Source organism: Stegastes partitus, unplaced genomic scaffold (assembly GCF_000690725.1).
Source record: "Stegastes partitus isolate 25-593 unplaced genomic scaffold, Stegastes_partitus-1.0.2 Scaffold83, whole genome shotgun sequence".
NCBI classification, from domain to species: domain Eukaryota; kingdom Metazoa; phylum Chordata; class Actinopteri; family Pomacentridae; genus Stegastes; species Stegastes partitus.
The window spans coordinates 698047-725421 of record NW_007577814.1 but is presented as its reverse complement, the minus strand read 5'-3'; the positions used below and the strand labels follow the sequence as shown (position 1 = coordinate 725421).

The 27375-nt window shown below is 41.0% G+C and overlaps 1 protein-coding gene across 1 annotated transcript in view; it reads right to left on the bottom strand.

Moving 5' to 3' along the window:
• Positions 1 to 27135, bottom strand: part of pcnt (pericentrin) — a 37811-nt gene extending 10676 nt beyond the window's left edge. The window contains exons 1-45 of the mRNA XM_008276926.1: positions 26960 to 27135; positions 25843 to 25872; positions 23421 to 23597; positions 22901 to 23044; positions 21728 to 21877; positions 20689 to 21602; positions 20214 to 20555; positions 19166 to 19592; positions 18518 to 18934; positions 18202 to 18408; positions 17966 to 18061; positions 17703 to 17846; positions 17124 to 17379; positions 16809 to 16888; positions 16374 to 16671; positions 16001 to 16101; positions 15683 to 15794; positions 15356 to 15482; positions 15033 to 15152; positions 14865 to 14937; positions 14614 to 14718; positions 14409 to 14520; positions 14271 to 14311; positions 14053 to 14187; positions 13667 to 13910; positions 13380 to 13530; positions 12373 to 12826; positions 11217 to 11414; positions 11025 to 11096; positions 10388 to 10492; positions 9409 to 9561; positions 8534 to 8680; positions 6492 to 6652; positions 5894 to 6066; positions 5541 to 5722; positions 5239 to 5401; positions 4812 to 5054; positions 4140 to 4372; positions 3792 to 3899; positions 3312 to 3332; positions 2686 to 2922; positions 2434 to 2607; positions 2020 to 2172; positions 1450 to 1629; positions 353 to 1357 (exon numbers count right to left, since the gene is read on the bottom strand). Of these exons, the coding sequence (XP_008275148.1) occupies positions 353 to 1357; positions 1450 to 1629; positions 2020 to 2172; positions 2434 to 2607; positions 2686 to 2922; positions 3312 to 3332; positions 3792 to 3899; positions 4140 to 4372; positions 4812 to 5054; positions 5239 to 5401; positions 5541 to 5722; positions 5894 to 6066; positions 6492 to 6652; positions 8534 to 8680; positions 9409 to 9561; positions 10388 to 10492; positions 11025 to 11096; positions 11217 to 11414; positions 12373 to 12826; positions 13380 to 13530; positions 13667 to 13910; positions 14053 to 14187; positions 14271 to 14311; positions 14409 to 14520; positions 14614 to 14718; positions 14865 to 14937; positions 15033 to 15152; positions 15356 to 15482; positions 15683 to 15794; positions 16001 to 16101; positions 16374 to 16671; positions 16809 to 16888; positions 17124 to 17379; positions 17703 to 17846; positions 17966 to 18061; positions 18202 to 18408; positions 18518 to 18934; positions 19166 to 19592; positions 20214 to 20555; positions 20689 to 21602; positions 21728 to 21877; positions 22901 to 23044; positions 23421 to 23597; positions 25843 to 25872; positions 26960 to 27007 (9213 nt within the window). The 5' untranslated portion in view covers positions 27008 to 27135. The remainder of the gene's footprint in view (positions 1 to 352; positions 1358 to 1449; positions 1630 to 2019; positions 2173 to 2433; positions 2608 to 2685; positions 2923 to 3311; positions 3333 to 3791; positions 3900 to 4139; positions 4373 to 4811; positions 5055 to 5238; positions 5402 to 5540; positions 5723 to 5893; positions 6067 to 6491; positions 6653 to 8533; positions 8681 to 9408; positions 9562 to 10387; positions 10493 to 11024; positions 11097 to 11216; positions 11415 to 12372; positions 12827 to 13379; positions 13531 to 13666; positions 13911 to 14052; positions 14188 to 14270; positions 14312 to 14408; positions 14521 to 14613; positions 14719 to 14864; positions 14938 to 15032; positions 15153 to 15355; positions 15483 to 15682; positions 15795 to 16000; positions 16102 to 16373; positions 16672 to 16808; positions 16889 to 17123; positions 17380 to 17702; positions 17847 to 17965; positions 18062 to 18201; positions 18409 to 18517; positions 18935 to 19165; positions 19593 to 20213; positions 20556 to 20688; positions 21603 to 21727; positions 21878 to 22900; positions 23045 to 23420; positions 23598 to 25842; positions 25873 to 26959) is intronic.
• Between the last annotated feature and the right edge of the window lie 240 nt (positions 27136 to 27375).

Here is a 27375-nt window from a genome sequence, read left to right as displayed (position 1 = left end):
TTGCTTCAATTCATTCTTACTATTTTTTTCTCTTCTCTATCACTACATTGTTGTTGCTTGTTGTGTACATTTTAATTTGTGCCGTGGCACACAGTTTACCAACATACAATGCTCTCAAATGAATTAGTCAGCTCATTTCTTGGAGAAAAGTTAAGATTAGATTTCTGGGGAAAACAGTCAATAGCTTAACTGGTAGGGGGAAAAAAATTATATACAACTGCAGCTCCTTTCTATTATTTAAAGATTGCTTATCAAACTAGGAGGTGACCAGAAGGGCAGATTTTGGCTTACACTGGTTTATACTTTTAAAAGTGCTAAGCTACAACAAAGTCACCGTCAAACTAACACTTACCAGCACTTCTTTTTGAGCCTCCTCTTGACCGGTTTCTTTTTCATTAAGTTTAACTGTCAGGTCCTGGATAATGGCTCTCATTGAAGTCCCTTCCTGTCTTAGCCTTTCAATTTCTTCCTGGAGTTGACCCTCCCTCCTCCTCAGCGCCTCACGTTCAGCAAAGAGCTCTCCCTTCACAGTCTCAAGGGTTTTAATTTTTGTCCTTTCCTCAGCAACCAGTTCCTCCATGTCCGTCACCTCAGCTCTTACCTCCTGGACTTGTCTCTCAAGAGTGAGACTAGTTTCTCTGAGAACCTCCATTTCTATTTTCATCTGCTGTTCCTTTGTTTTTAGAGCCTCAAGATGTACTGCTCTCTCGTCTTCATTCTTTTGCAATTCCAAAACCAGAGAGTTGAGGTGGGCTTTGTCTTTGAGTAGAGCACTTGCCTCTTCAGCTTGAACCTTCCAACTGTCCCTCTTCTTCCTCTCTTCTTCTGCCTGAGCTTTGACCTCCTCCAGCTCAGCTTCTTTCAGGATGAGGAAACCTTTGAGTTCATCTGACGTTTCTCTCTCAGCTTTAAGCCTCCTTCCAAACTCTTCCCCTTGTCCTCTGTACTCTTCCTCCTGAGTGAGCAGTAATCGCTCCAGTCCCTCCTTCTCTGCCACTGCAGTCTCGAGCTGACTCTGAAGGGCCTTGAGACGAGATCGGAGAGAGCGAGAGGAGGCAGAATTAGTCAGACTCAGCTCGTGCTTCAGGCTGTTCGGCCCTCCCCTCCTCTCTTGTTCTTGGATGGTGAAGTGCTGAGGTTCAGGGCTGGGAGCAGGTGAAGGATTGATGCTGTCTCCGTCCTGAGAGTCACTGACTTCATGCAAGTTGGGCCCTAAGGTGGCAAGTTCTGCCTGCAAAGTACTGATGACCTCATGAAGACGCTCTTCTTCTTCCTGTTTGTCCTGACGCACTCTTGTGATTTCAGATTGCAGATGTTCCACCTGTGAGCGCAAATCCTCAAGCTCAACCTCCAGTTCCTGTTGGAAGGAGTAGATCAAAAGCAAACATTTATATTTTTGACACGGTCTCACATGCTATCTGCATATATTTGGTGCGTGCTTACACTGACCTTTTTGTCCCTGGCGTTCTCCAGCTCCTGTTCTAGTTTTTGGATCTCACTATTAAGGTGGTCAATCTCCTGGTTTTTCTCCTGAAGAAGTGCTGAGGGGAGGGTTTCTTCCTCAGTTTCCTCCACGTCACTGCATCTGTCTTTTTCCTCCTTGATGATGGTGAGGGCAGACACATTCTCCTGTAAGCAGTGGTGCACATACTATTTTAAGATTCAACTAGAATTCATTGAAATATAATAGATGATAGAGGTTTAATTGTTAACTAAAAGACTGAGGTTTAATTCATGAACTAATTTAAACCCCAGACTTGTCTCACATTCTTAAAAGACTTATGAGGAAAACATTGAACACAGCATAAAAAAAGGCATAGCTCATTCTGTATTGGAATTATTACAACAAATAACACTACAGCTGTTAAATACTAATCACAGCTGATTTGAATTGCATTGAACTGGCTTTGATTTGCTCATTATAGTATCACCTAAGTACATATTTAATCATCTGAGAGGGAGAGATATACCCCTCAACTATTAGTCTATTGTTTGTAGTGAAGACAAAGTAGTCTTTACCTTGAGGGCATCAATCTGCTCGTGAAGCTCATTAACATGAGCTGCATTGTTATTTGTCAGTAGTTCCAGCTGTAGTGTGAGGTGTTTTAGCTCAACTTCTTTGATGCTCAGGTCTCTTTGCACATTCTCCAGTTGGCCAAGCAAGACTTCAATCTAAGAGATACAACATTACTCATGAAATAAAAACTAAAACAACTATTGTAATTGCAACATATTTTTGTGCAGTGGGATAAACATTTTGAAATTAGATAGATCCCTAGTAAGAGTTATGATTTTTAAAAGTGGATATGGGTTTTAATACACATTTCTACCAAAAGGTGGCACTGCAGCCAAATGTGTCCATCAGCATCTATCACTCATCTGCCAAAATTATCTTCGCTACCACACACCAGCTTTACATAAAACCTAACAGACCTCTTGCTCTTTGCTCTGTAGACTCTGCTGAGCAGTGTCCAGGGCATTCCTCAGCTCCTGGGTGGGGTCATGTATGTTGTCATGGTAACCATGTCTTGTCTCATCCAATTTGGACTGAAGGGCTGAGATTTGAAGCCTGTTGGACAGCTGCTGCTGCTCCAGTGCCTGCTTATCCTGACAGAAGAGAGGATCAGTGAATGAGGGTGAAGGCTGACACTTTATCTGAAGTGAAGGTGTGCACTTTGTTCTTACTTGTGTGAGCTCTTGTTCTCTCAACTTCACTCTGTGGAGCTCTTGTTCCAGGTGACTGACAGATCTATTGCTCTCAGCACTGTTAAGCAAAGCTTGCTCCAACTCTCTGATTCGCCCGGTTAACTTATCTATCTCCTCATTGCGTTCTGCAAGATCACGCTGGGCTTGCTGATTGGCTGCAAGCAAAGAGGCATGGTCCTCTGTCTTATCTTTGATAATAGCTTGAAGACTCTCCACCTGCAGAGACAGAGGGAACAACATTTTGTATAACAATCTCATGCAGTTTTAAGCAGTAGCAATGGATTTGCAAATGTAAAACTACAAGATTTAAAACTATATAAGCCATTCCAGATCTGCAGCCACTGTATGGACACTGAAGTGAAAGTCATTCCAGAGAGAAGTGAGATGGAAATGAAAGAAATGAAGTGTGAAAAAGAAGCAAATAAATATTAGTGAATGGATGATAAAATGAGAATGAATATAGTACCTATGACAAGCACATATAAGAACTAAAAAAAAACTAAAAAAAAAATCAACCTATGGATGGTTACACAGAAATAATGATGTAAAACACACACCATGCACAAGAGGAGCTAAGAGAAGTACGCTACAGTTAGATTTCATACCTGCAGAACCAAGTCCTCAAACTACAGCAATCCATTCAGCACAGGGATAAACACATGGCAATAGTCAGGCTCATTGGCAAAATGCATTCATCACTTCAACCTCTGTAATTCACGCTACTATGTACTCTCTAGTTAACTGCTTTAAAATTCACTCAGCAAAACACACTGGGCATTCACATGTCGAGAGCACACACTCACTCCAATGCAGTAATGTTTTACTACCTTTATGTACTGGATCTAGAAATGGAAATATTTTGTATGATGAGGTTTGGGTAAAGATACTATTATCCCATTTTAGGATTCATACATTCAAATAAAGACAAATCTGAAGGCGATACTACTTGCAGCAGATGAGCTTTTTTGCAACAAAATGTGACCAATTCATAGAGACTTGGAAATGAACATAGATAATGGTAAAAATGCAATATTCACTTCACACTGTATGTTTACACACATTTGTATCACATCAATGAGCCTCACCCTGTGTCCTTTGTTATCAACACTGGCGGTCTGTCTGAGTTGGGCCTCGAGCCTGCGTATTTCCTGCTGGAACTCATCTCGCTCATGTTCACGCTCCACAGCCTGCTCCTATATGCATAAGAACAAATTATGTAATCGAGATTGTGTCCTCAACATTAAGCACCAACATGAGAAATGGATGCTCTCGAATAACCTAGATAGACAATCAAGTGAGAATGCAACCTATAATAACGGCTATCTGAGGCGTTTAGACAGCTGCAAATGAAAGGACAACTAAAAAGAGTAGATTAATTCAGACTTGCACTGTATTTTTAAACTGTAACATTATTTTATTTAGTAAAAACTAACCTCTATAAACTGCCGGTCATGTTTCAGCTGTTTCTCGAGTGCTTGGACACGCTGACTGAGATCCTCAGTGTGGGTCTTGTGGTGCAGCTCTGTCTCCAGGCCCTTGGTTTCCTGCTCTTCAAGCTCTCTCTCCAGGGTCCTGAGGCGCAGGGACAGAGATTTGTGGTCCTTCTCTGCCTGCCGCTGCAAGTCAAGCCTATCTTGGGTCAAACGCTCTGCCTCTGCCAACAAAGCTGGAAAAAAAAAAAAAAAAGAAGATTAGGAAAATTGTTTTGATGTAGATGCAAACAAACACATTTTAAAAGCAGACAAGACCTAAGAGAGAAGTTAAATACCTACAATTGCACATACTGAGTTTTCAGTAAAACAACCACAAATGACACAGCACTCAAGAAGCTTTGCTGCAAGCTTCTGGCAGTGGCAGTATTTTAAATGGCAACCTCACACAGCACTGCAAATAAACTGCATTTTCATCCCTACCCCGTCATGACACACTCATACTCCACTCTGACCCACAAACCTGCGTCAGGATCTAAATTGAGCCAATGGCCTACGGAGAAAAGACACATCTGAGCACAGGCATTACATAATGATATGGTCAAGCTCACTAAAGAGGTCGTGTAACATTTTTATGCAGACAGACGCAAACGATTTTATGCTTCTTCCACTCACCTTTCTCTCTCTCCCCGAGTCCAGCAGAGAGATGCTCCTTCTGGCGCAGGAGAAGTGTGTGCTCCTCACTGAGCTCCTGATGCTTCACTCTGAGGCTGTCCAGCTCTGCAGTGAAGCTCTGCATCTGCTGCAGCTTCAACTTCAGATCTTCCAGCTCCTCCACTAGCCTCTCCTCTTGAGACTCCTTCTGCTGCAGAGACTCCTCTAGGACTGCTTTTTCAGCTATGTAGCCCTCCAGGAGTCCTAAACATGTCAGGGAAATGCAAGAGGTTTATGTGAAAAGGAAAAAAAATCATGTTTTAAGATTCTCATGCTCAGCTTCAGAAATAACAGATATAAGTTAGGCAGTGAAAGGCAGTGCGTTGACAGTGTGTCTCAGCCCAGGACAGGATCTAACAGATAGAGCAAGAAGGGCTTTCTTGCTCACCTTCTGCCTTGTGGAGCTCCAGCTGGAGTTGGCTCTTCATCTTGGCCTCCTGATCAAGCTGCTCCAGGAGGAGTTTGTGCTGTTCAAGGAGCTGGGCGGAGTCTTCTCTGCCCTGAGAGAACCTTTCCTCCAGTGAAAGGTGGACATTGTGAGTCTGCTCCAGCTATTTAAAAAAAGAAGAAAAAAAAAGTGATAACAATAATTACGTAGCTCACACAACATTATAAATACAAGGGACAAAAACATAAAAGAAGGTTTTTGTGTGGATTGCTGAGGTTTCAGTACATCTATGTATCAGTTACCTGTGAATTGGCCTGGTTGAGCAGCTCAAGCAGTGAGTCTACTGTTTGACGTAGCCTGCTGCAAGCAGTCAGAGCGGCTTCTTCTCCTCCAGGATTGATTTGTGTATCTGAAACCAGCAGACTCTCACAGAGCTGGTGGGTCAACTCCAGGTCCTCTGATGAAAAGTCTGCCACCGAAATACCTGTTAAAGAGTCAAAATTACACACAAAAAATACACATGGAAGCAAGAACAAAATGTAACGCTTTAAATAATCAACTATATTCTTAACAACAAGTGAGCCCAACAAATAACCTGCTGTATTATTGAAGTTTTTAATATTTCAAAACTTGTGAAAAACTGAGGTTGACTGACCTGATTCTTGAGCATCTTTGTTCCCTGTTGAGCTCCTCTGCTGACTTGTCAGCTCAGATGTCCTGGTTCTTGCACTGAGCTTTTGTCCTATCAGTTCTTCTGTTGCTATGATGCTGCGGAGCATCTCAATCAGCACCTTCTTCAGCTTTTCATTTGCACTGTGCAGGTCAAGTCTGGCAAAACAGCAGTGATACATCAGATATACACACATCAAGGCAAGTGTATGACCACACTGGGAGCTACTAATACGAACTTGGATATTGGCAAGTGCCTCAAAAAAAACACATTTAGAAACCAAACAAACAATCACCTCCTCGCTTATTTCCAGTGAAATACTGTACATGTTTTTATGACATAAGGTTTCCTGAAATACTCGCAAGGCTTGGCAGGGCAGAAGTTTAAAATGATTAAAAACTAAAATATGTTTCTTAAAATATTTGATAAACTGAAATGACAAGCAAGGCAAAACTTGTGGTATTAACTGAAAGCTGCTGTTTTCAATCTGAAAGACGCATCTCGTGAACCTCATCTATCTGCAACAGCTGTACACATGAATCAGTGAATACAACTTCAAAAAATCATACAGAGCATCACTTACTTTTCCTCTTTGGCCATCTGTAAGTCGTCAGTGAGCATTTTCAGAAGGTTGCCTCCCTCCTGAGTCTCTCTCTCCCTCCGTTGAAGGAGGGTGTCCAGAGTTTCCATCTCTGCACGTTTTCCTTCTAACTCTCCCTGCAGACACCCAACCTCTGCCCGCAGCTGGAAAACACAAAAGGAAACCACTGCTCAGTCTATCCACACCTGTGACAAACCTAGCAACTTCCCCAGTTGTTAGCGCTTGTTTAAAACCTACCCATGCGTGCAACTAAATCCCTGAAAAGAAGCAGCACACTGAAACAAGGCAAGTTCAAGCCAAATGGATAAAATGAATGCCCCAAACACTGGATCACTGCAATCTCTTTCTGTTTGCTCATAGAGCATCACAGTAAGAGAAACTAAAAAAAAATCACATAGTCACAGACATCTTATCAGAGCCAAAAGCATGACAAACACAGAAGGTACGCAGTGGAATAGAAAGAAAATCAAAACCAGCAGTTGATTGTCCTTATTCAGGAGTGATAACACAGCTATTATCCAAAATACATTGACTACATCTTATGTAAGGCATAAACACAAACTTAAACCAGCCTAATGCATGCACACACGTACACACACTGACCGTAATCATCAAGCACTGTTGGCAAAAAGATTCTGCTTAAGTCCCAAGTCAGCAGAGTCGTGACGCAAGCCCACTTCTACATGAACTGACATACATTCAAAAACAAGAGCTGCAAAAGTTTCCTTCAGGGTCTGTGATCATATTTCTTACCTCACCTCCCTCAACCTCTTCCTTCTCTCCCTCTCCCTTCACCATGTCTTCCCTCTCTTTTTCCCTCTCCTTCCGGCTCCCTCCCAACAAAAACGTCTCATGCAGCCACCTGCCTCAACAAAACAATGCCGTTGCCATGACAACAGCAACCTCTTAAGCGCTCTTTGCTATCCTCATGGGGAGGTGAGCGTGGCAGTGGCGTTAATATCTCACTATGAAGACGCGAGCTGGACAAGTGCCATGGAAACAAATATACACAAACATCAGGGACATTTACACAGACTCATCGATTTACAGATTCAGCAGAGGTATAAAAGTGGGACTGCGGAAATCATGTGTTCACGAGAAAAGGTAAAGCAAATAAGAGAATACAAAAAACAAAAGTTTCGGCACGCTTCAAATTACAACAACAACAACCCAACAAAAACTACCTAAAATAAATGGAAAGAGAAACGTGTTTAACCTAAAAAAAAAAAAAAAAGGCCATACTGTATGTTACTACATTTCTGGATTACTAACTTGTGATTTTTTTTAATATGATCATTAATCTGCTGATTGTTACTATACATTCCTATCTACAAAAAATGAGAAAACTGTTCAAAATTACAGCCAATTTCCTGAACCCTGAGGTGAAATCATGAAATATCTTGTTTTGTCAAATCAACAGTACAAAACCAAAAATATTAATTAACTCTCCCATAAGTCAAAGAAAGTAGCAAATATTCACAACTGAGAAGTTGGAATTGAGGAAAATATTACATTTTAGCTTGAAAAATTAGAGACAGATGATTTCATTATAAAATTAGTCACTGGTTTTTCCCCCCCGTTGGTTGACTAATCATTTATTGAGCTGTTTCAGCTCTACTGCTTGCTACAACCAAGACAGTTTGACCACACAACATATACAGACATTTAAATTTGGACTCATTCATATGCTAATCTCTTTTACAAGATATAATCTGATGTAAGGGAAAGAGGAAAATCAAAGCTATGGATGCCATGCCTTTGCAGAAATATTCTTCCCTTGTTCTTAGTTCCCAGACTTTCTGACCAACCTTCAGTTTCCACTTCACACTCATCTCCTGAGTTTTGTTCTTTGAATTATAATACCCATAGTACAACATGTTTTCCTGTTTAGTCTTGTCTCTCCAAGTAACACACCAGCTGACACCTGACTTAAGCTTTCTATCTGAAGTAAGAACATTCCCATGTAAAACCCTGTAACAGCTGTGGCCTTGGTAGATTATTTTGTATGTGCGTGTAGCTGGTACCTGGGCCACCACAACATCCAGTTGCTGCAGTTGAGCAGTGAGCTGACTCATTTTGCCTGTATAACTTAGCTCCTTGTCCTCTTGTTCAGATGTGAAGCTCCGCCTCAGGTCTTCAAGCTCCGCCTCCTTCTGCTCTTGAAACTCCGTCTTTAAAGAAAGTGAAGTGGATGCATGAATTAAGAGATGCAGAGCACCAAACACCAAAAAACTTGCAGTGTCCTGGCTGTTTATTCATCCTTCAGATCTCTGGTCATGTCTCGCTGGCTTAAAACTGACTACTGGCTTGCACATTTCAGATGGTCAAATGCTAATGTCTGAAAAAAAAAAAAAACTACCTTCAGCCTTAAAACCTTCTGCATCAGAGGATAAAAAGCTTAGACCCATCCCATTTAGCCACTGTTCAGATGGCAGCAACACAACAAATGCACAACCCGACAGCACACCAGTTCAGAAAACAGAGAGACAGACGGACGCGAACACTTCTATATATGATGGTGGGATTATGAGAAAACTGGGTTTGAATAAAGCTCCAGTGGGAGAGAGTCCAAGAGAAAGAACTATCCCTAGGAACAAACTGGTGCAGCTGGAGCTTAGAGAGGGCAATGCCACCACTCACACACTCTACAGCTCTCAGTAATCCAGAGCCATTACATAATAATGTAACAAGCACTGAGAGTCAAATAAATACACAACTTTAAAAAAGATGAACTGGGAAAGATTACTATATTTTTCACGTACAATGAATTGATTATATACGAACACATGGTTGCCTCAGGGGTGTTTTCATTTATTTAAAAATCCTACTCAGAAGGATACTGCTAAGCAATCCACTCCGTCTCATCCTTTTTTCATCTCTTTCTTTTCTCCTCTTTTACCTTCAGTTGATTAATCCTGTCCTGCAGTCGCTCTTCTGATTGGACTTTGAGGAGCTCCACCTCTTCTAGGAAGTGCTGTCGTTGCCTTGATGACTCCTCTTCAAGCTCCCTGCGACATGCTTCCAATTCTCGGGCTGAGACTCCCCTCAGCTCCTGCAACAGACGTGTGTATTTAGTTAATGCCCTAATATGCAACGGGCCAAATGGTCACAATTTAAGTGCTTCTGAGAAAAAGTCAAAATAAATACTTTGTGCCTCTACACAAAAATACACAATTATAAAAGATTAACGATGACTCAATGACACAAGAGTGTAAGTGGCACCCATTAACCCAACGAACCCTATTTTTAGGGTAATTTAAGTACCTTTGCTCTTAAGCTCCTATCTTGGTAATAATAGTGGCTAGCCTTGCATGCTGAACATGTTCATTTTTCAGAAGAGTCTAAGCTATCTGGATCTTCCATTATTTAATATCATAAAATAGGGCATTTTTTAGATCAGGTTTTATATTAAGGAAAAAATATTTAGCATTATGAAACTGTTTTTACATGTGTCTCAACATATTGTATCATACATAACAGCAATTTGAAAGAATATGTGCTTAGTGACTAACAGTGGTAAATGTCAATTTTTCATTGACTGAACTGTGCACAAACAGTCGTCTAACTGCAGAGGCGCAACGTCAGGAAAGGCAAACCAGGCAAATGTTCGATCTTAATTCAAAATTACTGTTAGTCGCAAACAGAAGCATCTAGCATCGTTGGAAAAGTCAAGTTGAGCAGTTTGATTTGATATGTGCTACACCTTGATACAATGAACACCTCATGAGCAATCCAGCCAAGAAGACGGGATGTGAATTTGGAGTGCATCCCACAATTCAGAGCATGACATGTTCATTCAGCCTGTAAAAGACACAAATTCCCCTCACGCACACCCCGAGGCAGCATGATGCTCACTCATGCATTACACACACACACACCTGTAGCTGGAGTTGGTGCCGTTCGATGAGTTGCTCTTTTTCAGCAGTGCAAGAACGTGAGAGGTCCTGCAGAGCAGTGCTGTGTTGAAGCTCGAGTTCTAAAACCTGAGAAAGTGCACAAGACATAAAAACAAATTAAATTTTGCTCATCAGCAAAACATTATCTTAAAAAGCACAAGGGTAAAGACAACATAAACAACAAAAGCTGTTGTGCATTCAAAAACACGATTCTTGTCATGACAGAGATAACTGTGAAATTTTATGTTGCAATAATATATTTATACGACTGTCATAAAGAGAACTGCTAAGATATTTGCAGTTTTACCGAGAAAGGTTAAATACCAGAGAATATCTTCTTACAAGCTACTGCTGTGTGAACACAGTGCTTCAAGTTAGGAATAAATGAAAACCATCACAATAGATAGTCCATCAGTAGGAAACACTGTATTGCTATGACTGAATGTTGAATTTCACAATACAGAAATAGAGAAAATCTTTAATTCCCTGAATGTCTGTATGTACCTCAAACTACTATGCCACAATTATATGTGCCCAGATGTTAGTGAGAGTAAACCCAATTCTTGGCCTTTTACGACACTGAAAAACAAACGTAATGGAGGGATTACTGAATAAGTACCTGCTTCTTAAGTGTTTCCAGGGCTTTGCAGTGTTCAGTATCTAAGGCCTCTTTTTGTGCAGCCAGTTCAGTCTAAAAGAACCAATCATAGGGAAAAAAGTGTTACTCTTTTGCAGAATTTTTCCAATTACATGTGATTTCACAGATTTACTGATTGAGAGTACCGGCCAACCAGCCATCTTCATTTCGTACCTTGTGAACGTGGCTGAGCTCCGCTGCCATCGCTCTAAATTTCTCCATGTGTACCTGAGCCAGCTCTTTCCTCAGTTCCTCCCTGATGGACAGCTGCTCTGCACTGTGGCGCTCCATCAGCTGTTTATGATCTGAATTCTGGCAATTCAGGTCTTGACGATGTTTCTCCTCAAGCTGAACCATTTGATCACGCAGTGTCTGCAAATGAAAAGACAAATGCATTAAAAAGTACATACAAATGGAGAAAATTAAATAAAGCCAGTGTATTTTTAGGGCTCTTCATGCATTGATTAGACATTATGCTGAGGGATGGGTATCGTTAACATTTTAACTGTACTCCTACTCTTACAGACACTGCTTATCGATCTAGTACCTTAATGGTATTCTTATTGCTTCTTTTTGTTTGTCTTTTTAAGAGAAAAAAAAATAAATTGGGAGCAGAATTAACATTAATTTTTTTTGTTTGTTTTACATTTTCTTCACTTTTAAGTAAAAACGTGAATGCATGACTTTTTTCAACAGTGATTTTACTGTGCAATATAAATATTACTTCTAGAATAACTTTTCTACCTCTGCCACCACCAACATTTTTGTAAGAGAGAGGATGAAAATAAAGTAAAACACTAACAACAGAGGTTGTCGAAGCGCCGTGGCACTGGTACTGAATATCTGAAGACTGTTCAGACGATGCTCTGACCATTTCTGGTCAATGTCTCGACAAACTAATCCATGGCAAATGGCTTGTTGCAATTGTGGCAACAAGCATAGTGTAACCACCCTTTTGAATATTTACTTGGTCAGCACTGCCACTAAAAGCAGGGTCTGTGTTTGTTTGTGCTGCAGTGTGTGACAGAGGGAGCTGCCTCCGCCCCTCACACACAAGCTCCGACAGAGATTTCTCTTTCGGACTGGGAAACTGTATCAGACAAATTAGAGATGACTTGGTGAGATAAAAAAAATGCAAGATAACGTTTATGTGGTAGTAATAAATAGGAAGTCTAGATTCCTAAATGTTCCAGTACAGAAAGCAGAGTAGATAATGTCAGAGTTTACTGATGTGCCGTCTGTAAGAATTTAGTAAGTCTGTTTAATATCAGGGTTCAGTACCCATCCCAAATGATGTTATTATTACTTTCTATGGCTTGTGGTTCCTTACTTGCACTTCCTTCAGGTAAGTGGCCTCCAGAGTGTCCATATTACCCAGCATCCTCTTTTCAAGTTCATCTCTCTCTTCCTGGTGTCTACGAGACAATTCTGCTTCTAAAGCCTCCAGATGAGCCTGACTGGTCTCCTGAAGAACGGCCTCCAGATTTTCAAGATCTTCCTTTCGTTTGGAATTGAGGGCTGCTTCCAAGGCAACAAGCTCAGCATTGTGCTTCGATTCAAGCTTAACGGCCATAGCTGCAAGCTGATCTCTGTGACTGGCACTGAGTGATTCGAGTTGTGCTTTGTGTTTGGCATTGAGTGTGTCCATCTCTTGGGAGTGTTTTGTCAGGAGTGTTGCTCTCTCATGTTCCAGCTCTGACTCAAGTTTGTTCTTTAACTCCGCCACTGATATTTCATACTTCTGGACCAAATGCTGCTCCAAAGCTGCTTTCTCCTCTTGGAACCTGAACACACAGACATTAAATAAATACACAAAATCATTAATGGGACTTTGAATAAGAAAAACAGGGTTTCAAAACAGTGTTTATGTTATGATTTAAGGAAAGCCATTTTCAGTGCATAGCATTTCATCACAAGACCAGCAGCATGATACCTGGATATTTTTTGTCTGTATAATAACTGTCAGATTGTATAAGGGGGGGTGATACTGACAAAGAATCAATTAATCAAAAATAGATGTCTAATAAAATGTGCAGATTATTTTTTTTATTGCAACCTATATAACAAAGTTTTGGACTTTGGATTAAATTTGAAGTAGCCACGTTAGAATCACGAGGACATTTTCACCATTTAGCTTCACATTTTATTTAATTTAAAAAAAGACACAAAAAAGAAAGACAATCAATAATGAAAGCTGCACTTTTTTAAACTGCAAGTTGTTTTTTAAAATTGAGAAGAAACTCCGCACATTCTGTATGATAACCATCTTTAAAGCCAAAAGAAAACACCTCCGGCAACAACTGAGATTTTAGGACCTTGATCTCAGACAGATCTCACCTTTCTTCGGCTTGGCGCAGCCGCTCTTCACCCTGCTCCTGTAGCAGGACAGTGAGCTCCTTGATTTCTGAAGACATGCAGTTCTTTGCCTTTTGCAGTTCACTGTTGTACTGTGCTTCTAGTCTCTGTCTCATCATTACGTCCTGTGGATCTAAAAGAAAGACGTATTAGACACTGATGGAGACTCACAATATAAAAGGTACTCAGTGTCCAAAACATCTGATCTGAGTAGAAGATGTAATTAAAGAACATTAAATTAACAACTCATGTGGGTCAAAAATCCTTACTCTCATCACTGTCCGGTGCAACCTGTAGAGACTTGAATTTCTCCTTCTCCTCCTGAAGTGCTTTTTCAAGGATTTTTTTCTCCTGCATCTCTTTGTCAAGGTCTGACTTCAGTGCAGAGATCTCAGTTTCATGCTTGTCTTGAAGCTCTTCTCTCAGCTTCTTTATGTTCTCCGGCACATGCTCCTTCTCTTGTTTCAGCGCTTCCTCAAGATGGGAAAGCTCCACAGAAAACTCCTGTTTCAACTGAAGCAGTTGGAAGAAACATAAATAACATGTTTTGAAAGTCCCACATTGTATTATTCAATCTTTATTTTTGTGTATATGATGTTCAGTTATTTTTTTCACCGTACAGGCTAATTTCTACTAGGCAGGGTTATAAATGTACCTTTTGCATGTTCTTCTGCATTTCTGCAGCATGCTGCTTACTCAAGGCCTCCAGCCTGTTCTCCAGTGTGTGGATGATGGTCATCCTCGTCTGCAGCTCCTCACTGTGACGCCATATCCTCTGTTCAACCTCAACCTAATTAGATGTCAAAAAATGCATTAATTGATCATAAAGCCAGTGTCTCATATATTGTCTATCATTCAATTATGTTTTCTCACCTCAACCTGTCTTGCTGCCTCAAAACGGACTCTGGTAAGGTCTACAATAAAGGTAATTGTAGAGGTTTTTTTTAAGTTAACAACCTTGCAATAAAAGATGGAATGCTTTTATTTTATTAAAGAGTGTGTGTGAAGCACCTCGTAGATGACTGTCAGAAAGTTTGGCTCTGAGTTGCTCCAGGTCCATGGCATGACGAGTCTTCATCTCCTGCAGCTCTTCGTAGTAATGGTCAGTGAGGTCTGAGCGCACCTGGTATACAAGTATTAACACACAACAAGTAAACAAAAGAGTAAACGACACTATGTGCCAATAACCACCCAAATGTTCAGGTTAATGTCAGACCTGCTGGAGCTCTTCCTTAAAGGAGAGAGTTAATGAGGATTCCAGATCAGAAAGGTCCATTGTGTGTTTCTCCTCCAGCTCAAGCCTCAAAGTGTCAAGTGTTTCCTGGATAAGACGTACAGCAGAACGATGCTTCATTACCCATATGATTAACAACAACAAAGTAACGTAGGCAAACACTGGCTTGAAATCACCTACCTTGAAGACAAAACATATTGTACAGATAGCAGGTCACAATGTTCATATCTTACCTTCTGTTTCTCCAGTCTGTCAGTATCAGAAAGAACATCTTTTTCCTTTCCAGCTTGACCTTGAGACATAGTACTGAAAAGAGATGAAAGGTACGGATATTTTAAAAAAATATATATGTAGGACTAAACTCCTTGAATCTTATCTTACACAGAGACAAAATGACATACTTGTCATCTGTGGTTTTAAGCACTGATTCCTCCAAGGCACCTTCTACCAGCCTCAACTGGAGCAGAGCAATTTCCTCTTTGTAGCTTTCCTCTGTTGCACGCAACCGCTTCTCGAAATACCTGTGAGAGGATGAATGTAAAATATGTACACTTTGTGGAGCACTGACAAAGTAGACCCTATCCAATACAAAGTAATAATTTTCAGAGACAGCCACTATTCAGATATCAGTTTATATTCAAATTGTTACATTTCAAATTTAAAAAAATGTGAGAATAAAGGCATCAAGACTATGTGTGTTTTTGAGCGCCTTGTGCTCAAATACCTCCTCAGGCTTTCCAGCTCAGCCTCATTCTGCTCTTTAATTTCTCGTTTTTGTTCATTAAACTCTGTCTTCAGGCGTTCGATGTCTTCAACACGAGATGAACGAGCTAGCAGCTGCTCTTTAAGCTCTGTAAGACAGTAAAGCAGACAAAGATGGAGAGGCGAGACACAACAACAGACAATGTCCTCATTCATTTGATGTCAAAAAAAATTAAGTTTTAGTTTTGTTCCCTCTGTATCTCTGTATATGCCAGCACTACAAGCAGAAATTGCTAACAATGTAAAAGGTGCATTCTGTCACATTGTCAAGCTGGTGTATTAATCTCACCTCCTAGCTCTTGACGATTAGTTCTCATGCTCTCCAGCTGGGTCCACAGCTGACCGACTTCCTGTTCTGAACTCTGTCTGAGCAAGGTCTTCTCCTCCTGCAGGCGCAAAACCTGGTTGACAAAGATGAAAATATTTTTGACATTAAGATTTGACCATTTGTACTTTTCCAGACCTAATAATTGAAATGCCCATATACTGGTAAGAAATGTCACAGACAAACCTTTTTAATGCCAGAGAATGTGTGTGAAGTGGTTTTTTGTTTAGACAAGAATTGAGCTGCAATTTAACTCCATGTTATACATTAAAGTGAACTCACCTCTTGCTGCAGTTGCTGCTCTTTCTCCTCTAGGAGGAGTGCTTGCTGCTCTTTCTCCTGCAGCACTGTCTTATGACTGGAGACCAACTCCTCTAAAGAACCTATGCAGCAATCGCAACACGTGAAGCAAAGAATTAACAATTTGATAAAAATAAAGACACGACCCGGATGGAATGCAAAAAACAAAAAATGATATTTGGAAAAAACAAATGATTGGAACCTAAAATCAACTCACTAGAAAGAAAAAAAAATAAATTAAAAAAAGGCATCAGCTGGTCAGTCTGCTACCATGTCTATGTTCATAGACTAAACACAGATTTAAAACCAGTTGTCAATAAAAATTAGGAATTTCGCAGATTGAAATTTAACTCACTGGCAGCAGCATCTCTGTCAGCCCAGGCTTGTTTCAGCTCCTCCTCCAGTTTCTGGGTTTGCTCCTTACTGGAGGTTTGGAGTTCGTCCAGTCTGGCCTGTGTCTCCTGCAGCTCTGACAGGGTCTGGGACAGAGCTGTCTGGGCTTCAGTCAGAGCTTTTTTGGTCTCCCTTAGAGAGTCCTGAGCGCTGGAGAGTTCTGTCTGGGTGGCCGTGAGGTTGTTCTGGATATCTGAGAGAGACTTTTGAAAGGCTGCCTGGTTGCTTTCAGACTCCTTCTCCCATTGTGTCCTTAGCACCTGAGAAAAGATGAACTGAATTATACTCAAATATGCAATGAAATGCCAGTACAGATGTTTAAAGGCCCCGTTAGCCTGTTAAATTAAACTGCTGTGCTAAAATGCAACATTTATATAAAAATGTTATAAAGCTTCACCTGATTCTCTTTGGCCTGCTTTTCCTCCATTGAAGTTCTCTCTTGAGCAACACGAGCCTCCCACTGCTGCCTCAACTCATCTAAACATACATATATACACAGACAAACAGACAAAGGATTGACAAGGTCCAAGATTCTGAAGGTCACATCTGTCATTATGCTCTACTTTCACTGAACAACTTCCCAAACAATGAGGGTGATTCACTCACAGACATATTGGTGCACATGTTGAGTGCAGGAAAGGGCAGATATAAAAAAGAACACCGTCGGAACAACTGAGAGGCACTCACACTCTTGTCTGCACTCTGCACTCACCCATGTCTTGTTGATGCACCTCACGCAGTCTTTCCTGCTGCTCCTGCTTCTCCTGTTTGATCTGGTCCAGCTGAGACTGATGGCGGGCCTGCAGGAGTGCACTTTCCTGGGCAAATGTCTCCCTCATGGAGGCCTGGACCTTGATGAGAGCAGACTCTTGCTCCTGCTGCAAGTTTACCTGGGAGTGCTCCAGCTGGGACAAGTGAACCGTGCTCATGCTCAGACGCAAGGCTTCAAGCTCGACGGTTTTTTGAGCCTAAATGAATGAAACCACAAGGTCCAGTTTATGCAAGAGCTTTGTCTGAGTTTATTAATGACAACATATGCAGGGAGAGAGATGGTTGTGTTACATTTACATTAGAACAGACACAATATCCTCCATAGCTGGTTCAAAGTAGAGCAAACCTCAAACTCCGAAGTTACAGAAAACTCCTATTAATGACAACTAAGACTGAAATATTTCTGATAATGAAACTGTCATGCAAAGTAGGGGGGAAAAAAAGATGAAGGAAACGGAAGTAACTTTTGCAACACACTGTTAAGGATGTTACAATGTGCGTTTGTTTGCATATGACACACCTGTGCCTGCTGCAGTTCAGCCTGATGGGCAGCCTCCATGCTCTCTCTCAGCTCCAAAGTCACCTCTGTCCTCAGTTTATCAACCTCTTCACTGTGTTTGGCATTCAGCACTGACACCATTCTCTCATGCTCACGTTCAGTTACCTGAGGGGACAACAGAGAATTAGAGAAAATAAAATTTAAGAAATTATACAGTTATAATGGTAAGGCATGCAAGCTCTTTAGTTTTGGATGCAACATAATAACACCTCCATTCCAGATACCTGCTTGATTAGACTGATCTGTCGCTTTTGCTCTTCCTCCATACTGGCCTGTTGCTTCAGCAGCTCTGTCTCCAGGTGAGTATTTAGTGCTGAAATCTATGCATTAATGTAAATAAACATGTCAAGAAGAAGTTCAGCAGAAAGGCTGCATAATTCTCTCTATGAATGTAATGAAAAAAGCTGTCTAAAACTGAAAGAAAACACACAAAGATATTTGTGCAGTTTGTTAATCCTACCTCTTGTTGATGTTTCTCCAGCAGGTCTTTTATCTCATGCTGATGAGATGCCTTAAGCTTCTCTGTAGCCTCCTTCAAAGCCAACACCTGCTTCTCCGTGAGGGCCTTTACCTCATCTTCCTTCTTCTTCAAAAGATGGGCTACATCAAGAAATTCTTTCTCCTTCTCCTGTCTCTCCTCCTCCCATTTTTCCTTCTCTTCAGCCAACTGTAAACATGATTTTGAACATGTTAATTGGTGGCCAAAAGTAACAGATTTACAATACATAGAAAAGTACATCTTATTTCATTACATTATATCTATATATATATCTAACCTCCACATCCTTGGCTTTTAGCATGTTCTCAAACTGCTCAAGTTCCTCCTCTAGGACTTGTTCCATTTTTTTAATCCGCTCGTCCATCTCTTCTTCTTTTCTCCTGTGCTCCTCCCTCTCCTGCACAGACTGAGCCTGGATCTCCTCCAAACAGGCCAGGTTTTGTCTCAGACAGGAGATCTGGGATTCCAGCTCATTCTTCTCTTTTTCAGCACAGTCAAAACTATCTTGGCTCTTCTGCAGTTCTTTCTGCAGTCTCTCCACTTCTGCTTGGACATTTAGAATCTGCACACGTGTCGTTTCAAGCTCTTTAAAAACTGTGTCGAGCTCCATAGTCCTTTCACTTAATAAGGTTGATGTGGTCTTATGCTCCGTTTTTGTCTCCTCTAGCTCTGACATGAGAAGCTCACAATGGGCCTTGAGAAAGGAAGACAGGGAAATTACTTCAACTTTTCATACAATACAATTTTTTTCTTATCAATTAATAGCTTCTTGAAGTGTTTTGGCACAAACATATTACTGCTGCTGTATGGTATAATTTACATTTATGTGAACCAAGTTCAGTAAAAAGTAAACAAGGGCGTGCAGAGACTAGCATGTTTTAATCCTTAAGTTGCTAACACAATCCCACTTATTACACAGGCATACCTGTATCTTTTGAAGCTGGCTTTCATCTCTGAGTTTTGGGCTCTCTGAGTTCTGTTTGACAGAGTCTGCAGTCTGCTTTATCTCCTGCAGAGACGATACCAGCAGCTCCTGCTGTTTTTGAAGAGACGACAGCACAGCCTCTTTCTCCTGCTCCTTCTTTAGCTCCCCTACCAATTTATCCTCCCCCTCCAAAGGAAAGGTTGCAGAGACGGGTAGGGAGGTTTGAGCAGTGATTTCAGCTTCCTCTTCTGTCAACATTACTGCATTCTCCTTTTCCCTTTCTTCCAATAAGGCACTTACTTTGTTCTTAAGGTTGTCTTGTTCATTGGCTTTCAAGTTCATCTCCTCCTCAGCATGTCTCCTCTTCTCCTTCTCCTCTTCAAGTTCCCAAAGAGCTTCCTTGAGCTCTTCTGTTACTTGGGCCCACCTGAACAGACAGATCAGTTTAAAATGTATTTAGAAAATCAAAGAATATTTTTAAATAACCAGTCAAAACGAGACAAAACAATTATTTTAAATATGAATTAAAAGTAGCATATATCATTAACCTTTGTAAATACTTTTTTTACCCAAATGTTTTATGTTTGTCTAATGCCATAATCCAGTAAAATGGTTCCGTCATACATGTTTTTATTTGATATACTATTCCAACTTGTTCAGCAAAATATGGGAGAGATTCCATCTGGCACCAACTGATTTCAGCTGTGCCAACATTAAATATGACTCTATAAACACAACAGCACCATCATTGTTAACAATAGTGTGAAAAAGCATGTAAAAAGCAGTTGTATTGTACTGCCTGAAGTTTTTCTTTTTTAAAAAAAAAAAAATACATTGTTTCACTCGTTGAAGAAAAGAAAAATTTTAAGAGATCAGAAATATTTGCCCTAAAAACTAGAAGTGTGTCAGGAATAATCAGATTGTGCAAATTATTAAATTATTTTGATAACAAATAAAAAACAAGATTAGAACATTTTGCGAAACAAAACAAATGAAATAGAACTAGTTAGTTTTAGCTACCTAAAAATGACATGATTGACATCAGTACCTGCTCCTTGCCTCCTCCAGCTCTTCTGCACTCTTGATGACTTCCTCCCTTAACACATTCAAGTCTCTCTCCTTTAGAGCCAGCTCTTCACGGAGCTCCCCACACTGTTGATTCAGCAGCTCCTTTTCCAAGTCTGTCTCCTCAAAGTGCTGCTCAGACACGTTACTTGTCTCCATCTCACCAGAAGTGGAGTTGTGAAGCCACTGAGGGTTGGAATCATCAGCCACAGGGACAAAGTACTGCGGGCTAGAGGTGCTGTGGAGGCTGTCACATTCTTCATGGGGACGGTTTGAAATTGACAACAGAGGCTGATCTCCAAACAGCTCACTGTTTAGCTCAAAACTGTGGAGAGGCACAAAGACAAATATGGGGATTTGATTACGAGCCTGTAAAATGAACACAAGTGGTGAAGCCTGTATGCAAAGCAAAACACAAATAGATATTTCAACAGTAATGGAAAAACAATTTATTTCACCTGTTGTCTCCAGAAACGTCCAGTTGACTACGCTGTTCAAAGCTTTCGTTTACCGGTGAAGACTGTGAGGGTGCGAGGGGAGCTGAAGTCAAGTAGCGCTCCATCAGTATATCTCCAGGTACTGATGGAGTCATATTGTCCAGATCAGGTCCACTTTCCAGATTCGGCTCCTCTATACTAGTCCTCTCAGCACAGCTAAAACCAGCTTTTGCTTGGTTCTGCCGATTCTTCGAAGCTTTAAGTCCTATGACCTCCTCCTCTCTAAATTTAAGTTCTTTCTCTCTCTCATCCAACAGCTGCCTGACTTGTTCAACCTCCTCTCTGTGCTCCTCTTTGAGCCTCTTCATTTCCTCCTCTTGTCTCAGTCTTTCTTCCTCAAGATCCTGGAGACGAAGGTTAAAGTTGGCAACTTCCTCACTAAATGTCCTCTCTGCATCTTCTTCCTCCTGAAGCCTTTTCTTCAGCTCTAGCACTTCTCCGTTTAGCTTCTCCTTCTCCTCTTTGTACTGCTGCAATTCAAGGCACTGAGTTTGGACTTGGCTTAACTGGGTCTGGAGGTCTTGCAGCTGCGCCTCCCTATCTTTTCGCTCCTTCTCCAGCAAAGAAAGCACACACTGGTTTTTCTCCATCTCCTCTGCTAGCTCGGCACATATGCGCTGGCTTTTCTTCCTTTCCTCTTCTAGCTCAGCCCTCAGTTTGTGCAGAACATTCTCTGTCTCAGTGTCACTTTCAGTGCTGAAACCTTCAGCACCTGACTGTTGACCAGGGCTTACATCTCCTGATGCCCCTGATGGTGCCTCCTTATGATTGATGTTTGCATCTTGGGAGGAATGGCCATGGTGAGACTGCTGCCGTTGAATGTTAAGGACTTCAGGCCCCGATTGACTTTTGATTCGTAGAAACTCTACACTGGTCTGTGTGAAAAACAGTACAGAGAATATTCAAACGCAGTTGCTATGCATGAGTAATGAAGTGGATGTTTTTAAGGTAACAACAATCCTGAAGTGCTGCCACATATTTAGCTTTAAGTGGCACTTACCTGCTGGAGCTGTCTCTGCAGCGCCTGAATCTGTCCAGCAAGTGACTGTGCCTCCAGTTGTACCTGGTCTCTACTTGCCTGGGCCTCTTGCAGGTTGGAGCTTAATTTGGCAATTATTTCATTACGCTTCTCCACAGCCTGCTGTAGTTGCTGCAAGGGAAATAAAATGTCAAATTTCTAAGCCAAATAAGACAAACACACACTCATACATTCACACTTTAACTGAGCAGCACATAATTCTACTTCAAAAGCAATCCTCAAATTAAATAATAAAACATAAATCAAACAAATGTTCTCCTGTATGACAGGCAAAAAATACACCAAATCTTTGACTACTTGAAAACACATTTTTTTTTAGATGATTGGTGCGGCCAGCTTCCTGGTTGAAATAAAAGATGCCAAATAATTTGTTTACAACAACAAAAAGGCATTATATAAAGAGAACGAACTGCAACTTTAAAACTCAATAGAATATTTGAAACAATATGTGACACTAAGTCAAGCCCACTTAAGGTTCTTAAACATAATTTAAGACATTGTGCAACATTCTCCTGAAGACACCTTGTAGCCTCATTGCTCTACACAGTCATATCATAGGAATTATTCTGCATTTTCAGATTTGAGCAGCCAAGCAGCCATGCAGAAGGGGAGAGCGTTACATTCCCCATGGGTTGGTGATGACACAGAAATTCACAAATCTTCTTACTCACACACAGAGCAAATACGCTAACAAGACATCCAGTGTCTTAGTGGGTAAACAAAGCACAAAGACAAATCAAACCAGATGACCAAACAAGTCGACTTGCAATAAAACACAGCATCTAACAAACTCATGTATATTTAAACAGATTTATAGAAGACTTGAAGAGCCCAGTTTTCAGTGTGTGAATACAGAGCTTAGGATTATGATGCCAAGGACATGACAGTATTCGTGACATTAAACCCATTTTCCTTGTCATCTTGAGTCATACCTAAGCTCAGCTGAATTTCTAACAGCAAGACTAAAATGAAACCAAAAGGAACTACTTTTAAGTGTGAGTTGTGCCACATAGAACTGAGTATTAATCAGCATTTCAACATGCATATAAAAATTAACATATTCCAGTCTTTAAAAAAAGAAAATGTCAAAAATTTCATCCTTATGTAAATGTCCTGAATGCCGATTTTGAATACCTTGAGCTGTTCTTTCCCAGTTAGTGCAGCTAACTCCTCTTCTTTCAGGTCTTCCACAGGGGATGGGCTCTGCTCCCGGGTGGGGGGCTCATCTTTCTGTCCTTCGTTTTGCTGAACCTCTGATTTCTCCGGTTTTTGGGGTTCCTAAAGGATCAAACCATGTCAAAAAGTGCTAACAAAAAAGTCAAAACAAACCATGTGCCACAAATTTAACATTGTTAGTGAACTTTCCCTTTAAAAAGGCAGTAAACAGTGGCTCAGTTAATCCTGACCAGGTTGCTATGACAACATGCCCTACAGGCAACGTGATGGTTAGTGACCCATTTCTCTAATGTATGTTTACCAGACAGGGGGCATGGACCCCTTCCTAAAGCATACAGTGAGCAAACAAAACTAGACAAGTTCTGGAGGTCACATAGTATGACCAGTGAAGTGTGACTGGTGTGAGGTAATGCAGTAAAGAAACTTGTCTCCATGTCACTCCACTGATCCATAGTTGATAATGCAGTCAGCGGTATACCTCATGGTTGGCCTTGCTGTTCAGCTCTGTGGCACTGGCTGAAGGAAGAGCAGGTTCTATGTGGGGGTCTTGCGTCGAGCTGTCATTCTGCGAGACATTCTGGCCCTTCCTCTTCTGCGTCTTTTTCGTCGCCCCCGCACCGTTGCTTTTCGCCCGCTTCTGTCTGTAGCTAGCAAGCTGCGCAGGAAGGACAGTGAGAGGTAGACGGACACATACGTCAGGACCACCGAGCACCACCACACGATCAGCATGGTGATGCTCAGGGGTCGAAGGTAAAACAGGACAAGAGTCCAGAGTTATCTCCTCAGTATTAGAAATGTATATATAAAAGTTAGCAAAACATTATTCTGAAGTCTCTACACAGAGTTTAAGTGCATATGTGTACAAGTTGTTGACAGTCAACAGTGTAGAAAGGAAAATAGATTTGTAGCCCTTATTTTGATGAGTCAGTTGTGGCCGCAAAGCAAGAAGAAATCCCAAACTCAAATCCAAAATAGACAGCACCATAGCCTGGCAGGTTATCCCAGTTCAAAGTGAGGTGAGGATGCTAAATATTCTCAAATCTCCAGAGGACTGTAGCAGGCCCATGAGAAGTGCAGATTTTAGTGACACACATTGGACAGTCTCTCAGCAGATCACAAACAGAGCAAGGTTAAAAGAGGTACACATCTTTGTCACTTTGCATTCTTCAGCTTGTAGAAATGTCAAAATCAGACAGATGCAGACTGTCCGATCGAGGCTTTTAAAAGCTTCTTAAAGTCTTCTCTGAAGCCCAAAAAGGACAAAACTAGCAAGAATGTGAACCTGAGAAATTTATCCCCAGTAAAAAAAAAAAAAAAACACAATCCAAAATCAAGCCACAATATTTAGCTTGAATTCCAAGGGGGCCGATTTTGTACAAATTCACTTCAGGCTATTTCTCTTTGCAACAGACTCCTCCTCTTTTTATCGCTGCCTCTCTCCTGGCCTGTCTCTCTTCTTTAAGCAGCTTAAGTCAGATTACAGCAGTTCACATTGTGACAGAGACCCTCATAGAGCTCTCCATCAATATCTGACAGTCAATCATTGACTTCCTCTCTTGCTGGTGGTCAGACCTGTCAATTCTTCGGATCAGGGCAGTTGTTCCACTGTCCAGATGAAGGTCTTGCAGTATGCAGGTAACAGCACGGTCGGCTCAACCTCTCATCCTAAAACTCACAGCCACAGCCAACGTACAGAGCAGAGAAATCCACAAACTCTGGATAGAGGATGGCATGCATCTAGACTAAGGAAAGAGGGTGGAGACTAGGAGATGCATTCACACCGAGAGGAGGAGACAAAGCTCTGTGTGTGGCGAGCTGCATCAGAGTGTGCATGCTCAATTCAATTTGAGATTACATGGCTCCAGGAGACCTACTTGTTGCTTTGTGCAATGAGTCACATGTGTGACGCATGACAACATTCTGTGTGCATATGCACCGATGTTTATTCTGATGACATGTTACATGCCCAATCATTTAACCACATTGAAGGTTTTGCTTTATACTGCCATTTTGCAACATTAAATGCATGAACGAACACTGTACGACTTCCCTCTTTTGACTCCTCAAACAAGGTAAAAGCATTGTATAAAACAAATCATTCCATCAATTCACCACACTTAAATGTCTTCTCAACTCAAATTGTTGCCTCTCTTTTTCATTAATCACTTAAAACCCCACCCATCCTCCAGTCACCCTCTTCACTGCCTCCTCCTGCCACAAAACACTTCACATCACAGAAAGACATCATCCAGATGAGCTGTGTTTAGCCCAAGGCCACTTCCACACTAGTGAGAGTCTGACTAACCGGCTTGCTGGAGCTTAATGTAGCAAAATCTGATGCAACTAGGCTGCTGAAGGCTGCTACTGTGTTCTCAACAACGTCATCATTAAGGCAGGTTCAGGGCTTGCTAATGTGTCTATTGTTGGTCAGTTTTTTTGTTCACGTTTGTGTTTGCTGCATGCATTTTTATAAAGAGGTGCTGTGCTTTCAATATCGCTGAGAAATCAGAGCTTTTGATGCAGCAAATACAGTCAAGGCAACTGACAGGAATGCATTCCCATAGCAACATCATCCATGTGAGACACAAGCTCAACATTCAACCTCATTAAATCTCATGGGCTCACTGCACCACCTGATGGCCTTCAACCAGCATGACAGTGTGTGTAACATGCATGGCTATTGTAAGCATTCAAATTATTATTGCAAAGCAATTTTTCCTCAGGTTGACAATCTTGATCATCTATAGTGAATCGTTATTTAAAGAACTGGGGAGCTCTGGTGCAGAAAAGCAGAAGAAAGTCATTATTGAGAAACAAAATCAAAAACAAAGAAAAGAAATCCCAAATAAGTAATGTGACACACCCACAATTCTCCACCAGTCACCACTTTCTATACTTACCGACTGGCTTCGAGGCATGCTGAAAGATGTCTGTCATAAGGAATATAAATGTTTCAGCTGAGTTATTTCCAAAGCATAATACCAATGTACTACCCAAAATTCTCTGATTAACCTCCACCATGAGCTGGAAGTAGACTATAGCATCAAATCAATGCAATATAATTAGCCACTCTGGACATGAACACGCGACCTGGTTTTAAATGTGGTTTTCAGTCAACGTGGCTTATTGTCAACACAGGTCAAGCCATTCTTGATTATTGGCCCATTACTAATATGGCCTCCCATTGAAGTAAAAACAGCTGCTTTCCTTTTCTATTGTTGACAACACCACAGTAGCCATTTCACAGATAGTGAAATCATGGGATACTCCATCTCTAATGACACACACAGGCATCAGCTGTTGTATATGTTACTTACATATAACTTAATACTAATAGTTTAGACAGCTGGACAAAAGGGGCAAAACAAGAATGGTCAACATCTAAAATTAGAACCCTGAGTAAACCATCATATTTTTCTTAAAACTTTGAAGTTGCGCTATAATTGTTTCACACATACAGCTCACTTTTACTGGGCACACAGCTGTAAAATGATTCTCTATGTTGGTGATGGTTGCAATGGTTGTTGAGTAATGTGCAATGTGTACATTTAGCAAAAAGAAACGTTACGCTAAGAAATGACTGTATGAGTAGTGGCGCTAACCATGATCCAAAGACTTTCAAATGACAACATCTGCTGCACCTGCACTGAGACTGAACACGGCTCAAAGGCAGGACTTTGAAAGATCTGCATAAAAAAGCAATTTCACAGAGTAGAACTAACTGACTTACTGCTATCCTCAAACTAACTTTTATGATAATCGATCCGTTTCATTAGCTGAGTAACCTACATCAGAAATGTTATCATCTCTTGATATATGCTACTTCAGATAACTTAAACGGTGAACTGCGCGGCGAAAGCGTGTATTTTACCGGGTAAACAGAATGTAACCAACGACGTATATAAAGTAATTGTGGGGGTGGGTGTAGTTAGCAGTGGACACACGCAAAGCTATGACAAAAGAGTTTGCTAACTGCTAGCATTCAGTATTAGCATGCGTTAAATGTTAGCAACAAACCTTAGCTTTCCCAGCTTCTAGTTTCCTCCGTCGTTCATCTTCATCCATGACTTGGTTCAAATGAAACCACCAAAAGTTTAGGACATACGTCCTGATTAAACAACAAAGTACAACAGACCTCCGCTTGTAAAATAAGTTAGTTAAAACAAAATCTTTGAGCTTCCTTCACATACAACTGTCAACAGATAATATTCAATATGGCCGCCAAGTCACTTCAACTCCGCCCTTATCGAGTTTTCTTGAAATAACGGTCCAATCAAATCGTTACTCTCTACATCTTCAGCCAATGGGGTTCGCGTACCTTAAATACGTTCCCGCATAACTTAAAACCACCGCCCATCTTCGAACATCACACAGAACTGAAACCAAGCTGACAAATTAGATGGCCGCGTCCAGCCGCCTATCTTGGATTGACG